This window comes from Leptodactylus fuscus, chromosome 3 (assembly GCF_031893055.1).
Source record: "Leptodactylus fuscus isolate aLepFus1 chromosome 3, aLepFus1.hap2, whole genome shotgun sequence".
NCBI classification, from domain to species: domain Eukaryota; kingdom Metazoa; phylum Chordata; class Amphibia; order Anura; family Leptodactylidae; genus Leptodactylus; species Leptodactylus fuscus.
In genome coordinates, this window is record NC_134267.1 from 135,977,967 (window position 1) to 135,994,706 (window position 16,740).

The following is a 16,740-nucleotide window of genomic DNA, read 5'->3' on the forward strand; positions in this document are numbered from 1 at the left end:
TTTTTTTTTTCTTGCCACTCTTCCATAAGGGCTAGATTCATGGAGTGTGCAGAATCGCAGAGTGCTACTGCTTTAAGTGTTTGTCTTTTGTACCCCTGGGTTATGTTGATATGCCTCATCCTTTATGTTCTATGTTATAATGTCAACTATATATATTGTTAAGCATCTTTCCTGTTGTTTCCCCTCAATGTTTCAAACCATTACCGTTGGTTCAGGTGTGGCCGATCACAGGTCACTGGATGGGGTTGTAGGAGATCTAGGTCTTCAGGGTGTTCTTCAGTTTGGTTCCAGCTCTAGCTCAGTACAGTGACAATGTACAGAGTATTCCTACAGCCAACATCTGAATTGAAGCCCAACGGCTACCCATACAGCCCCTAGGAGGAGAGAATCTTGCTCTAGGCTCATCTAGAGACAGCTCTGACAAGAGAGTATGGCTGTCTGCATTATTGGACATGTTATGTGTCGCGGTAGGAGGAACAGGAGAGGACCCTGAGAGGAGGAACGTGTTTGGGCTTAGACTGAAGGTAACCAGGTCCCTGTCAGTACTCCCTGTGACACCACTGCCCTCAGCATCCCTGTCTGGGAGAACTCGAGAGAAGTAGCTGGAGAACTTTGCCATAGAGTCTGTAACATTCCTAGCTTGGACTAGCAAGTGGCACATCCTCCGCCACCACAACTCCCATACTCTGGTCTCCTCCACCTAGGTTGTGACATATGTGTTGTGATGTTTAAAACAGTGTGCTTCACAGGAGGATGTGTGCTATAGTGCGTGAAAGTGCATGAGAGGCTTATCTTTTGCATGAACTTAGTCTCTTGGAGGAAGAGTTTTCAGTAGCTCTGCTGCTTAAGGTCCTGCTTCTGAAGGCATGTTTAGGACTTGAGTGTGGAAAGGAGAATATTTGTAAAACAGTATGAAACAGACCTGGCGGTTATAGAAGCTGCCTGGCTCCTGAGCTGCCGCCATAGTTAAACACCCAGTATCCGCCACACTAGTATGATGGATGTCGAGAAGGGTTAAAACTGCAGTTTGAGCACACATAGGCTTACAGTGTCATATAGTGACCATACGTTTCCGAGATTTGAATGCAAAGCAGATGGTGAAATGTGAATATATAAATTGTGCCGAATACATAGACTACACTACATTCCCCACTATTTTCCCAGTAGCTCCTAGTGTTGAGGGAGCATTCTGGTCGATCACATCTAGTGTCTTTTCCCTCATAATATCAAAATATGGGGTGTACTGGATGTATGCTACCACAATTTACACATTTACCTTTCTTTAGTTTTGCACTCAATATTGTCCTAAAAATGTGGTGATTAGGGTTGAGCGATCGGGATCGGAGAAGATCAGATTCCGATCGGCGATCGAGAAAATTTCACGATCACGATTGGAATTCCGATCCTGATCTTTTCGGGCGGGATCGAGATTGGGGCTTATTTCCCACAATGCTTGGCTACTGGCCAATCACTGTGGGAAAAACTTAGCACCCATAGGAATGAATGGAAGTGTCCAGCTGCTTATCCCCCTGCGTGCTTGCTGCGTCCATTCATTCCTATGGATTTACCGCAGCCTGTTACTCTTCTGCTTCGTCCCTGTTTTACCATATACTCAGCTGAATACACGGTAAAAGAGGGACAAAGCAGAAGAGTGGCAGGCTGCGGTAAATCACTGTGTGCTGCGCTGCTGTGAGGACGATGAGGCAAGTTCACGAGTAGATAGATACTACTGTACATTGACTTGTCTATCTACTAGACAAGTCAATGTAAAGTAATATCTATCTACTTGTGAACTTCATTCAACTTACCTGCTCAGAAGTGCTGCCGCTGCCCTCTGCTGGTCCGGTCCTCTGTCCTTCGTGTGGCTTCAGAGCACCCTCTGCCCCGCCCCCGCTTCCCTAGACTAGTAGTATAGAGAAGGCTGCTCTTAGGAGAGTGTGGGCGAGTATTGGAAGGGGAGACATGAGTGATGCATTCACGTCTCCCCGCCCACACTCTCTATCTGCACCAAGCCCCACCTACTCCCTTCATCTCTACAATACTAGTCTAGGGAGGTGGGGGGGCGCTCTGAAGACATGTGAAGGACAGAGGACTGGACCAGACCAAGAAGAACTGGGAGCTGCAGCTGTGCAGGTAAGCGGACACTGGGGGGAGAGGGATCGGAATTGGGATCGGGTTCGTTTGTTAACTTTATATACCATGTTTTCTAATGAGTGATAGCAAAAAATCCTTACTTTTGGATATTTTTCCCTTTTTTGTTTTTTTCTACAACATGTTCACAGTGCAGCTACCAAGTACCAAGAAGGGGCCCCATTATGGTTTCTATTATACATTTTTTTATTGTGTGCCTGCTCCTGTGTATGTATTGTTTTAGTAAATCGACTGTCACATTTTACTGCAGAAATTCTAACTAGGCTATACAACATTTCTTGGCTTTGCCAAATCACATAATGAAGGTTAGATAAACGCTCATGTATTAGCTGATAAATGAATTTTTTTTCTTGCCGCTCGGATAAGGCATTATCGCTGAACTGTTATATTCCATTCAACCAATTTAAATTCTGACATACTTTACAATTAGAAAAAAAAAATGTAATAATCTATCAGAGCACTCACCTTCCCAGCGTTCATCACAGACTGTGAATAATACCGTTTTGTTAGCTAAATCCGGAAACACACTTTTACACTCCATGACGATTGCCTGAGGGATCATTATAACGCAGGACACAATCCAAATAATAATGATGCTATTTCTTGCTCTCTTGGCAGTACTTTTAAACATTAACGGATGGCAGATTGCATACCATCTATCCAGGGCGATACAACTGAGTGTTAGCACAGAGACAGAAACTGACACAGTCTGCAAAGAAAGATTACAAATATTAGACCATTGTCATTAAAACTGAAACTCAGTGTTTTGCATGAAAACATATAAAACTAGTCTTTCTTGCAGTTTGTTTTTTTCTTCACTTTTCAGCACATTATATATGATCCAGATGACTATTGTTACCAATATTGATTGTCTGATGTATAGGTATCTGGTAACTTAGTTCAGATCTTTTTATTCATGTTTAGGGTTGAGCGATCGTGTTCGGAAAAGATCGGATTCCGATCGGTGATTGAGAAAATTTCACGATCGCCATCGGAATTCCGAACACGATCTTTTTATGTCGGATCGAGATCGGTGATTTTTCCCACAATGCATTGCTTAGCCTTCACACTGAGTATACAATGTATATTCAGTGTGAAGGCTCTGCTGCAGTTCCATAGGAATGAATGGAAGAAGCCGACACACAGCCTTAACCCCCTGCGCGCCGGCTGCCTCCATTCATTCGAATGGAAGGCTAAACTAAATCTTTAGCAGCTACTTACCTCTAGAGATGGCTGCTCCAGTGCCCTCCTTCTTCTTGCCTCGCTGCCCCGCCTCCCAGGTTAGTGTTTAAAGCGCTAGGTAGGCGGGGCTTGTGGCTTAGTGTGGGCGGGTACAGGGCGGGGAGATGTGACGTCTCCCCTCCCAGTACCCGCCCACACTTTCCTAACCCGCCCACACTCTCCTAACCTGGCAGGGAGAGGGCAGCGAAGGAAGAAAAGCAGCGTGGAGCAGCAGCAAGGCGAAGAATGAAGGCACGGGGCACAGGACCAGTCATCTCTGGAGGTAAGTGAACACCAGGGGGTAGGATTGCTTTTAAAATCCGATCTCCGATTAAAAAAAAAATCCCATTGACTTGCATTGGGATCGGAATTGGGATCGAGATCGGGTTCGAATGAAAAATGATCGGAAATCGGATTTTAAAATCAATCCTGAAAAGTCAAGATCGGCTCAACCCTATTCATGTTCCAATTTTTTTAAATCTTTGTTGTTTACTTAATTTTTTCTCACTTTTTCTTGCATTCTTGTCCAAGGCAAGATTTTTACACAAGGTAACTGCAGCAGCAACACATTGTGGTTTTTCCCACTTTTCATGCTGCTTCAATTATACCTATTCAGAAACTGCCACCATTTCCGTATGTATAATTGAAATGCTGTGATTTCCAAAACCATGGTTTTGGAAACCACAGCATGTCCACTATACGTATTTTCCCGCAATGTGTGAATGAGATTCACAAGCCTGCAGGGTCTGTAAAACGCTGCGTTTTTTTTCTGCAAATCACAGTGTTTACGTTACATGGGGCCTTAGCCTCATATTAGCCTCTTGGGGCCTTAGCCTATGGCATTTTGTATACATATATAGATGGAAATTAGTTGCTGTTGAGATACGCATATGTGTTTAGTGGCATGACGTGGTCGCAGGAGCGGATTAGCAATATATATTACTGGGAAAATTCCCTTTGGACCAACCCATTAAGGACGCAGGTCCCTTACCCTGACTATTGCTGCAGAGCATAGCCCAGTGACTGACATTCTGTGATTTTGTGGTCCACAGTGTGTGATTCATCTCACAAAGTTTGCTCAGTAGTTCTCTGTCTCTAAGGGCATTCATGAGGCCGGAAGACCTATGCCAGGAGAGGTGAGTAAAACTATTTTTTATGTTCAATCACCTCCACTCGGCCCCCACTCATTATATTCTGAGGTCTGAAGAGTTCCCAGAGTACAATAATGGTTTGTTTGTGGAGAACCCAAAAAATTTAGAGTTCTTTCAAACCTAAGTTAAAAATTTTTTTTTTTGAAGAAAACCATAGGGGGCAATTATGGGATACTGTATATATAATATATTATGTTAGTGGACTACTATGGGACATTATACTATGTGGAGGGGCCAGTATGGATCATTATACTATGTGGAGGACTGCTATGGGATATTATACAGTGTAGAAGCCACTATGGGATATCATACTGTGTAAAGTATGGAACATTCTTCTTAAAGGGGTTGTTCAGGTGTAATCTTAAAGAGGATTTTCCATCTCCTTGTTTCTGCTTTGCCTGCAGTGTCTGATTCTCACTTCCTGTGTTCAACTCCCCCCTCCTCCGCTGAACATGACACACAATTCTTCTGCAGATCAGATAATATGCATATGCTTGTACAGAATATTCTCAGTGTTATCTGTGTGTTTACAAAGCAAGATAACAGATTGGGATTTATGAGTAAAACTGCAATTAACTGAATGATTGTCCTGCCAGTACTAAGTGACATCAATTGTCCTATATCCTAGGTCTGTGGTTATAGCAACGCTGTGTAAACAATGGAAGGAATAAGGGCCCCTTCATATGGCGTAAGCTCTTGGCTCATTCTGAGCCGTACACGTGAGCACTTTTAACCCCTTCCCGCCGATGGCATTTTTTGATTTTCGTTTTTCGTTTTTGACTCCCCTCCTTCTAAACCCCATAACTTTTTTATTTCTCTGCTCCCAGAGTCATATGAGGTCTTAATTTTTGCGGGACAATTTTTTCTTCATGATGCCACCATTAATTATTCTATATAATGTACTGGGAAGCAGGAAAAAAATTCAGAATGGGGTGGATTTGAAGAAAAAATGCATTTCTGCGACTTTCTTACGGGCTTTGGTTTTACGGCGTTCACTGTGCAGCCAAAATGATATGTCCCCTGTATTCTGTGTTTCGGTACGGTTCCAGGGATACCAAATTTATATGGTTTTATTTACATTTTGACCCCTAAAAAAATTTCCAAAACGGTGTTAAAAAATTTTTTTTCTAAAAGTCGCCATATTCCGACGGCCGTAACTTTTTTATACATAGGTGTACGGGGATGCATAGGGCGTATTTTTTTGCGGGGCTGGATGTACTTTTTCTACCATTTTCGGGAAATGTTATTACTTTGATCACTTTTTATTCAAATTTTTATCAGAATTAAAACAGTGAAAAAACGGCGGTTTGGCACTTTTGACTATTTTTCCTGCTACGGCGTTTACCGAACAGGAAAAATATTTTTATAGATTTGTAGAGCGGGCGATTTCGGACGCGGGGATACCTAACATGTATATGTTTCACAGTTTTTAACTACTTTTATATGTGTTCTAGGGAAAGGGGGGTGATTTGAACTTTTAATACTTTTTATATTTTTTTTTACTTTTTTTTTAATTTTTTTTTTGCATTTATTAGACCCCCTAGGGGTGTTGAACCCCAGGGGGTCTGATCACTAATGCAATGCATTACAATGCTAATGCATTGCAATGCATTGCAAAAAAGCATCATCTCTTTTGCAGGCTGTATACACCAGCCTGCAAAAGAGAGAATTTGCAGACTGGCTGGGAGCCCTTAACAAGGCTCCCGGCTGTCATGGCAACGGGGGGTCGGCCCTGGAGCATGCTCCAGGAGCCGGCGATCCCTGCCAAAATGGCGGCGCCCATGCGCCGCCGGGAAGATGGCGCCTCCGGCGCCTTTGACAGCAGCGCCGGAGGGGTTAATGCCTCCGATCGGTCCGGGGACCGATCGGAGGCATTAGAGCCGGTTGTCTACTGCTTAAAGCAGTAGACACCCGGCGGCTATGACGGCCGCCCGGCTCCCGGGCGGTCGCCATAGTTACAGACCCGACACGCGCCGTACTATTACGGCGCATGTCGGGAAGGGGTTAAACACTTTCCATTCACTTCAACGGGAGCGCGCGTAAAGCCGGAAAAGAAAGAAAGAAATAGAAGCAGAAAGTCCACAGAGGTTTCCACTTTCTATGAAAAGCATAGCACTTTTTTTTCGAGATACATCCAAAGGAGAAAAAGAGGAGGAATGATATAAAGTTGTCCTGTATGCACAATAAAGTGGCATTCACTAACATTGAAGATTCAGTGAATTTCTTATTGAAGTTGACACCACAGCATTGGCTGCCATTTCTCCTCTTTTTTTCTTTGTATGTATCTTCCTAGTATCTGGATTAACTATATATACTATACTATACTGTACTATACTGTGCCATACTATACTATATCAATATACAGTATCCTGCAAGCAGCACTTTTCTCTCCGCATGTTTTGTGTGCAAACCACACGAACCCCATTATAGTCTACGGGGTCTATGTGTTTTCCCAGGTAAATGCTTTTCTCTGCGTATAGGTTTCCACTTGGGGGGTCCTTAGGTAACATGTCAGATTAAATATGTACACATGTACAAACAAAATGAAATACATATACGTATGAGTGCAAACAAAATTATATGAATCAATACATTCACTTTACAGGGAAACTATCATCAAAATAAGTCTGTTATTAGTGTTATTAGTGTATACGTGCTTGATTTTCTAGTCATTGAATATACAATATGGTAACATTTCTACTATTACATAATACAGTAAACTACACCCCTGAAAATGGAAAACTGGAAGTTTGGTCTGTTTATACCAAGATTATATAAAAATGTAGAGTTGATCCAAAGCCCTTCGAGGAGGAATTTTGGGAGAACAGAATGATTCACTTTAATTCCCATAATCAACAGGGAACAATATCCCAATGTATTTCTTTATTACTAAACTTCATGTAATGAGATTAACTCATATTAACCCCTTCCCGACATTCGCCTTACTGTTCTAGCGGTCTTTGCAGCTCTACAGCAGAGCAGCAACCATATCTACATGTCGTTACATATGCCGTTACACAGCTTGATCAATTGAAAAATTAAAAGGTAATGGTTCTTAGAATAAAGTGATGCAAAACAAAAGTACCGAATTATTAAAAAGAAAGTGTTTTTATTGTGCAAAAGTATGAAAACATAAAAAATACGTTTTGACAAATATCGCTATAATCATACTGACGCACAGAATCAGGTAAAGAAAAAGAACACAAAAAATAACCCCAAAAATTGAAGAATTGCTATTTTTAACGTTATATTTGTATATTTGTTAATATAACTTGTTTCGGCAAAATCAAGCCATCATATGGCTATGTCAATGGAACTATAAAATAGTTATGGCTCTCAGAATATAGGAGTGAAAAAAAGCAAGAAAGTATTTGGCCCTAAAGGTCAAAGTAGGCGGTGTCATTAAGGGGTTAAGTCAAATTAAATTTCCTACCTTTTTCATGTTCCATGGCTGCCATCAAGCCCTTGTTCCTCATCTTCTGATATGGAATTTGGCTAGGCCAGTAATAAACCCTACAGATAAAATAAAGAAGAACCCTGACATGGCTTCTACCTTATTGTAAATGAATTAGAATGACTTAGTTTGTGTATAAATGAGCTGTGTTACAGCTGAATTACACGGAGGGCTTTTGTCATATAGGCCCTTTCTCTCAATAATCCAATATAAAGTGGATCATTTCTATCTAAATTTACTCTTAATTCAAATGCCCGTTTAACTTAACACCAAAGGCAATCTCTATCATCATAGCAGCCGGTATCTCCTAGCTTAAATGTATACATCTTTTGGGGTTAATGGGCCTGTGAACGTTGTCAATACTGGAGAAATGTTAGTAATAGAAAGCTCAAACTTCCCTTTTAAGACCGCGGCCCCACGTTGCGTTTTACAGTACCTGCAAAGTGGATGGGATTCTGGTTAATCCCATCCACACATTGCAGAAAAAAATATGCAGCAGAGATGGAGCAGATTAAAAAATTGTGTGTTTCGGTTAGTTCATACCTATAGAAATGCTAGTGTTTTCTGTATATGTATAATAGAGGCAGAAAGTCCACAAAGGAAAACTCTGTGGACTTTCTGTGAAAAACACTGCAGAAAAAAATGCAATGCATTTCCTCCATAGTCTTTTCCACAGCATTTTTCGGCTGCAGCTCGCTACGTGGGGCCTTAGCCTAACATGGTATCCATTGTGCTTCGCACTGATAAGCAAATCACCATGTTCTATGTTGTTTAAGACTCTTTATAAATGATGCTTTGGCATAAAGTCAATTGAGTGTATCTAAATAGAATTGAACTATTTGTCCAGTATTAAAAAAAATGTCCCCTGATTTTACAAAAGCAGCGCTGACTATCCATGGTCTTTGTCTGCTATTACAGTTGTTACATTTGCTTAAGGGGATTCTATCATTAGAATGTCATATTTTACTACTAACACGTAGGAATAGCCTTAAGAAAGGCTATTCTTCTCCTACCTTTAGAAGTGTTCTCCATGGCGCCATTTGGTGGATATTCCTGTTTTTCATTGTTATGCAAATGAGTTTTTTCACAGCACTGCCTCATTTTCTACTGGCACGCCACTCCACGGCGTCCTCTGCGAAATCTTCTTCTGGAGATGGTGTCTTCAGGATCTAAATCCCAGGCATGCACAGCCAGTTCTGCCATCAGGCAGAGCCGACTGCACATGTCTGTGCAGAAATTTTCTTGTGGACTCTTACAGGAGCGTACTGCATGCACAGTATGCTCGTGTAAGTGGCTTCACGAAAATGGCCGCAGACATGCACAGTCGGCTTTGCCTGAAGCCGGATGGCAGAGCTGATTGTGCATGCCTGGGATTTAGATCCCAAAGACACCATCGCCAGAAGAAGACATCGCAGAGGACACTGCGGGGAGGCGTGCCAGTAGAAGATGAGGCAGCGCTGGAGAGTTTTCAAAAAGTACAGGGACCGCCCCCAGTGTTGTTTGAGTGTAGGGGAACGCCCCCAGTGCTGCGAGAAAACTAATTTGCATAACAACAAAAAATGGGTATAACCTACCGAATGGCAACATGGAGAAGAATTCTAAAGGTAGGAGAAGAATAGCCTTTCTTAAGGCTATTTCTACATGTTAGTAGTAAAATATGGGATTATAATGATAGAATCCCTTTAAATGTAGATGAGGTGCAATAATAGGCAGAGCTCATGGACAGATGTGGCAGTTTTTTGGAAAGGCAACTCCTTTAAAGAATGGTAATTTTAAAATTTTTACCTAAATTTTATGTAACTTCTATGAAGGAAAACCCTTGAAGGCTAATTTTAGACAGAAGTATTTTTTATCAGGAATGGATGAAATTGGTTTTGTATAAAAAAATTACAAGCAGGTAATATGTGAAATAATTTTTGCATGATAGTTTCCCCATGTATGATTGAATGTATTTGCCTGTAACCAATACACTTGCTTAGCATATTTTATAATGGTAGAATTTTTTTTACAGATTTTACAAACAGATTTTCAAAGACTCAAAGAATGAAAATACAATGGGTAAATAAATTTTGCTAAGTCTTTCTGCATGTCAGCATCAATGAGTAAACTCCCTTAATAAAAACAAACATAACCAAGGACAACCCTCATTTTCCCTATAGGTTTAAAGGGAAAAACATAATGTAAAATGCTGCTGAAAAATACAATGCATTTTTGCTGCATTTTTTTCCTGCACTGTTTTTCAGCTGTGGTTCACTATATAGGGCTTTCGCCTACAAAATGTGTGCTTTTAGTCCATACTATGATACAAAACAAAACTGCAAGCTATATAGTTTTGTAAGGAGTGATGTATATTGGGCTGTGTTTTCTCTTAGACACCTTGAAAGGCCCCACATAGTCCCTAATATACTTATATGGAAAATGCCAGCGTTTCCGAAGGTATAATTGACATGCTGCGATTAACAAAAAAGTGACGGTATTTTTCTGCAATGTGTGTATGAGATTAGCCAGAATCCCATCCACTTTGCAGGTACTGTAAAACTGTTTACATCAAATAGTGGAGTTTTCACAATATGGGGGTCTGGTATTAGACAATGAAGGGAACCTTGCAATTCAGTGAAATATACTATACCACCCTTTTCACTGAAGCTACTGACCCAACCCATTAGGATGTAATGAAAAGAAATGGTATGGGAAAAAGGATCATAGGTTCAAATGTGACCAAGGGCAACATCTCCATGGATTTTATATGTTCTTTTGGTGACTGTATATGTTAACTCCCACATACCAGAAACATACGGCTAGGTAAATTAGCTTCCTGTAAAAAACAACTGATCCTTAGCTGGCAGCCAATAACTGGTTAATCCAGTTACAAATACTTGTCTTTATATGTCCGACCTCTTTAATTATTAAAATCCTCAATTCAATTCCTACTATAATACAATCATCTAGAACAACAGTAATAGAAATAGTATAACAAAACCACCTAATGAAATGATGATATAGGTTATATTGTCTTGCATGGCAGAATTAACGTTACTGAACAAGCAGCAATATTAAGCACATTTCATACTACATTTTAAACATTTTCATGTTATAGTAAAGGCTGTGAGATATATATATATATATATATATATATATATATATATATATATATATATATGTACAACCAGGGCACTGTACCTGTAAGTAAGGAATTACTTTGCAAAGAGTTTTTCCAAAGAACCACGTTTCAGTTATGTCAACTACCAATGTTGCTGGAAGACATGTGATAGTGACAAGCACGTCTGCAAGTGACAAGTTGACTATAAAATAGTTGGTGACAGTCCTCATATGATGATTCTTCCAAACTGCAACACAAACTAAAAAGATGCACAAATTTTAAAGCAAATTATATTATATTATTATATTATTATATATTATATATTATATTATTATAATATTATAAAATATTGCCAAATAAATACCTTCACTGTGATGAATTACATAATCTATGTATTCTGCTTGTTTTCTAATATTCTATTACTGTTTTAGTACCTTTTATAGGACAAAACAAAGAAATAGGTATACAGACACTCAAAATAGTGAGGTCAAAAATAGACCAAAACTCGTAATAAGAATATACAAACTTTAATAGTATCACATTAAAAAGTTATACAAAATAGATGATGCGAGTAACACACAGATAAATGTACAAAAAAGAGCACAGCAAAGAGTCCAATACTGCCCAGGATAGTTATTAAATGTAATTAAACGTGAGTGGTAAACAGAATATATATACCACATGAACCAGCAAGGTAAGCTAAAGTATAAGGCCAGATTATACAAATGCTACCAAAAGGAGGCCAAATGTATCCTAAAGTATATATAGTGCAAAGTGCAATAATGCAAACACACAATTAAGCTAAAAGTATGTGAGCATTGAGTACTTATAGACTAGAAAAAATGGCCACAAAGTAGATTGTAAAAAACTTAATAAACGGCAGCAGAGGTTATACAGCAGGTCTATCATATTAATGAATGGAAGTACATGATATAAACCATGTAAGTAGAAGTAGAGGGGCAATAGAAGAAACTGCCGACTCGCACCCGACGCGCACGTTTCGGCACGCCTGCCTTCGTCTGGGGGTGACAACAATGGGGGTGACAATCCTGGGCAGTATTGGACTCTTTGCTGTGCTCTTTTTTTGTACATTTATCTGTGTGTTACTCGCATCATCTATTTTGTATAACTTTTTAATGTGATACTATTAAAGTTTGTATATTCTTATTGTCACAGCCTGGCTGTGACAATACTGAAATAGTGGTTGTACTATACCCCTGTGAAGAGTTTGTATATTCTTATTACGAGTTTTGGTCTATTTTTGACCTCACTATTTTGAGTGTCTGTATACCTATTTCTTTGTTTTGTCTATTAGTTTGTGGTATAGACACGATTTTGGATGTAGGACAATACTTTGGGAACATACTATGTGTCTCAAAACTATATTTAGTTTTTCCCTCTTATGTGCTAGGTTTGTTTTTACCTTTTATAGGAGTAGCACTAACAGTGATATCAGGAATAGGTTATGCTTCAGATGTACTCACATCTACTGGTGCTTTCCCTTGTAATTTCTGCCACTTTTGACAGTAACCCTATATCCGCATGCATTAATACTGTACATGCTGGATGTTATTATTGTGTGTTCAGATTGCTGCTACCTTCACTAACTTCTTTCCTGTACGTCTTGTACCATGCTTCTAAATGAGGAATGTCTTCTCTCTTATGTGGATACACCATGATGCTTAGGAGTATGTGATCTCTTAGGTCCAACTTTAGGGATTTTGTTGGTACTAAGCTTCCTTTTTTTTTTAAATGTAAATTTTTTTTAAATTTTTTCAGAAACTAGAAAAGTTACCAACAATGCACTAAAGTACACCACATAGTATACATGTAAAACAGAGTGTAACACACAAAGAATGCATGAACATTTACATGTAAATGAGAATGCCATGTTTCAATACAATAAAGTGAAAAAGTCTCTCTATGTCAAATTCATCACGGCAATCAACTAAGTGAAGGAATTAGACAGACTTCACAGCATCAAAAAAGTAATTTTCTAAGTAAAGACTGATTAATTTTGAAAGTAAATGTTAACAATAGAAAATCAATGCAATGATATTTATTGCCTTTGAGGGTATGCTATTAAACTGCAAAAACTGTTTGGATTCAGAACTACAGATTTGAATTTCATTCTCCCATGTGGGGCCTAGTGTACTCAGATGAAAGGAAGCATATTCTGGTGCTGATTGTTACTGTATCAGAGCACATGTCACCAGGACTGTTTTAATACATTGGTGGGCCCTGTGCAAGTGTTTCATAAGTGCCCCCCCATCACCTAGAAATACCTGACCTGCACAAATTAATGTCCATCATAATGCTCCCTTCCAGTTAACCCCCACATTGTCATGTCCCCCCCCCAATTGCCCTCACACTGTTATGTCCACTTCGGTTTGCCCCCCACAGTATGTCCCCCACAGTGTCATGTCCCTCTCAGGTTGCTTCTACAGTATCATACCCCCCAGGTTTCTCCCCACAGTATGTCCACCATAGTGTCACGTCCCCCTCGGGTTGCCCCCATGTTATCATGTCGCTCTCAGTTTGCCCCCATAGTATGACATCCTTCCAGGCTGCCTCACAATAATGTTCCCTCAGGTTGCCCCACAGTATGTCCCCCCAGATTGCCTCCACAGTTTTATGTCCTTCACTATATATAATCAAAAGTAAAAACAAACCTTATTACTCACTTTTCCCCATTCCCCTGTTTACTCTTGTCTCTGGTCCCAGATTCTTCAAGGAGTAACTGGCTCAATATAAATGACATCACTACATTGCGCCTCCTGCTCCCAGGACACAGGGAGCAAAGACAGCAGCCAGGTGGTGAAGTAGAGAATAGATGGCTCCCTACTTCATTACTGTCTACAATTCATCAGTGTCCTTCGGACGCCAATGAGTTGAAGCAGACCAGTTCCGCTGCTTTGGATAGTGGGACTGAAGATGCAGGACTGTCCCGCTGTCCAAAGTGGGTCCCTGCTACTATAGGGCCCAGTGGAAGTGCACTGTTGACCATATGGTTAAAGTGTCACTGCATGTCACTGTTGCACGTTATATGTCATGGGTATCAGGATGTGGACTTTCTAAGCCAAATAGCCAGTTTGACATTTGGTCACTTCTAACAGCATGATCTAGTGATACAGTTCCAGTATTCACTCTTAAACTCCCATATTTTGTACTGGACTTTGCAGCACTAAGGTTACCAGGTTAATAACTCTTTGAGTAGTCCCAATTTAGGCTAGGTGACAACACAAGTATAATAACACGCCCCAGAAAATATAATTGACAAATTCTCGAAACACTGTTGAAGCATTACATAAACCAAATGACAATACCAGATACTCCTAATCATTGTCTTAAGTATTAGAAACATTTTTCCACTCATTGCCTTTCCAAATTTGGATCAAATTGTAAGCTTATTGGAGATCCAGCTTGGTGTAAATCTTGGCCCATTAAATATGGACTAATAGAAATGAATAACAATTGATACATATTTTTCAGAGTAATCTCATTAAGGCCATGGCAGTATCTCCAGTCATTGGAAGATGATGATAAAGGGAAAAGGTAACACCACTATTCGAAGGTATCAGTCAAAGGTAGGGTTGAGCAATCGTGTTTGGAAAAAATCGGATTCCGATCGGCGATCGAGAAAATTTCATGATCGCGATCGGAATTCCAAACACGACCTGTTTATGTGGGATCGAGATCGGTGATCTTTTCCCACAATGCCTTCACACTGAGTATATAGTGTATACTCAGTGTGAAGGCTCCGCTGCGGTTCCATAAAAATGAATGGAAGCAGCCGGCACACAGCCTTAACCCCTTGCGTGCCGGCTGCCTCCATTCATTCTAATGGGAGACTAAAGCTACTTACCTCCAGAGATGGCTGGTCCGCTGCTCCGCTGCTCTTTGCTTCGCAGCCGGTCCAGCTGCCGTCTTCTTCTACTCGCTGCCCCCTCCCTGCCAGGTTAGGAGAGTGTGGGTGGGTTAGGAGAGTGTGGGACGTGACGTCTCCCCTCCCAGTAACTGCCCACACTCTCCTAACCCACCCACACTCTCCTAACCTGGCAAGGAGGGGGCAGCGAGGCGGAGAAGACAACAGCTGGACCGGCAGCGAAGCAAAGAGCACCGGACCAGCCATCTCTGGAGGTAAGTGGACATAAGGGGGGACTAAGTAGCCAGAGGATTAAAAAAAAAATCCTCTGGCTACTTAGTGATTCACTACACAACGTGGATTCTAACAATTGTTAGATTCCATGCTGTATAGTGAATAGGATTGCTTTTAAAATCCGATCTCCGATTAATAAAAAAAATCCCATTGACCTGCATTGAGATCGGAATTGGGATCGAGATCGGGTTCGAATGAAAAATGATCGGAAATCGGATTTTAAAATCGATCCTGAAAAGTCAAGATTGGCTCAACCCTAGTCAAAGGTGTTTGAAATTAATTTTGATAAAAGGATTTTCCACATTCCCTGTGTACAGTTTTGTCCTTTTAGATGTTACAATACCACCACCAGCAGTGAGCACTCTTTTGGCCATAACACTTGAAGCTGGACAAGAGAGGTGCACACTAGTTATGACTGTACATGCTGGTGCAGTCTGTGGGAGTCAGTTGCCTGTTGTGAATCCGGTTGGCACTGCAATCTGAAAAATCTTTGCTTTATCTTCTTCCATATACTGTACTGGGCTTGGCTGTTGCTGCTATTTATTCCTCCTGACACTTGTAGCACTGGCAGAGGAGGTAGAGTGCTGGCTGAGTGAGGTGGACTGGAAGTGGGTAGAGAGGTCACCTGGGTATGCATAAAACTGGCAGTTGCAGTTCTTTCCCTAAACTCTACAGTATTCCTCCAGACAAGAATTCTGCCATTTTGTTTTTTGAGTGATGCTAATAATAAACTTTTCACTGTGTAAGCAGCAGCGCATACAACCTGCCATGCTTACCAGTGTATGTGCAAACTCAGTGACCTTCCATAGCTGGTGTTCTTGCCAGCGTGATCGTCATCATCATCTTCTCCTTGAATCAGACTCCTCCACTGGCTCTGCTCTGGATGCCGTCTCCGCTTTGCATCCAAGAGAGAGTCTTCCTCCTCTTTTTCTTCTTCGAGCACAGGAATCCCAGTTGTCCCTCTACCATAACGACCTTGAACCGGATCCTCATCTTCCTTCATCAACACAGGGTGATGACATTGACTAATAGATGGAATCTGTTCCTCATCCTCCATCCTTCGTGGCATGGATATAAGGGTTTCCTGTAAGATATACAATAGAGGAATAACATCGCTGATGCTGTATTCATCCAAGCAGACAAATTTTATGGTTTCTTCAAAGGGCTTGAGAAGCTAGCAAACTTCTCAAATGACGTATCTTAAAGTAACATATTGTCCCTGTGGTCTGCTGCATGCAATAATCATTCACTGCCTTCTGCTGCTCACATAAACACTCCAGCATTTTATAGGCGGAGTTCCACTGGCATGGAATGTCGCAGATAAGGCAGTGCAAAAGCAAACCATTTTGTTGTTGCAAAACAAGGAGAGTGTTTTTTGAGAAGTGAGAATGGCTGAAATGCGCAGAGGTGTTTCTGGTCATAAGGAGAACCTCTTTTAAGCCACTATACAGGTTAATAAACCAGTGAATCATCAGATTAAGGACATGCATTATACAGGGACAAT

At 40.7% G+C, this 16,740-nt stretch overlaps 1 protein-coding gene across 1 annotated transcript in view; it reads right to left on the reverse strand.

Moving 5' to 3' along the window:
* Window positions 1-16,740, reverse strand: part of HCRTR2 (hypocretin receptor 2) — a 46,734-nt gene that overhangs the window by 13,609 nt on the left and 16,385 nt on the right. The window contains exons 2-3 of the mRNA XM_075268389.1: window positions 11,158-11,336; window positions 2,617-2,860 (exon numbers count right to left, since the gene is read on the reverse strand). Coding sequence (XP_075124490.1) covers window positions 2,617-2,860; window positions 11,158-11,336 — 423 coding nt within the window. The remainder of the gene's footprint in view (window positions 1-2,616; window positions 2,861-11,157; window positions 11,337-16,740) is intronic.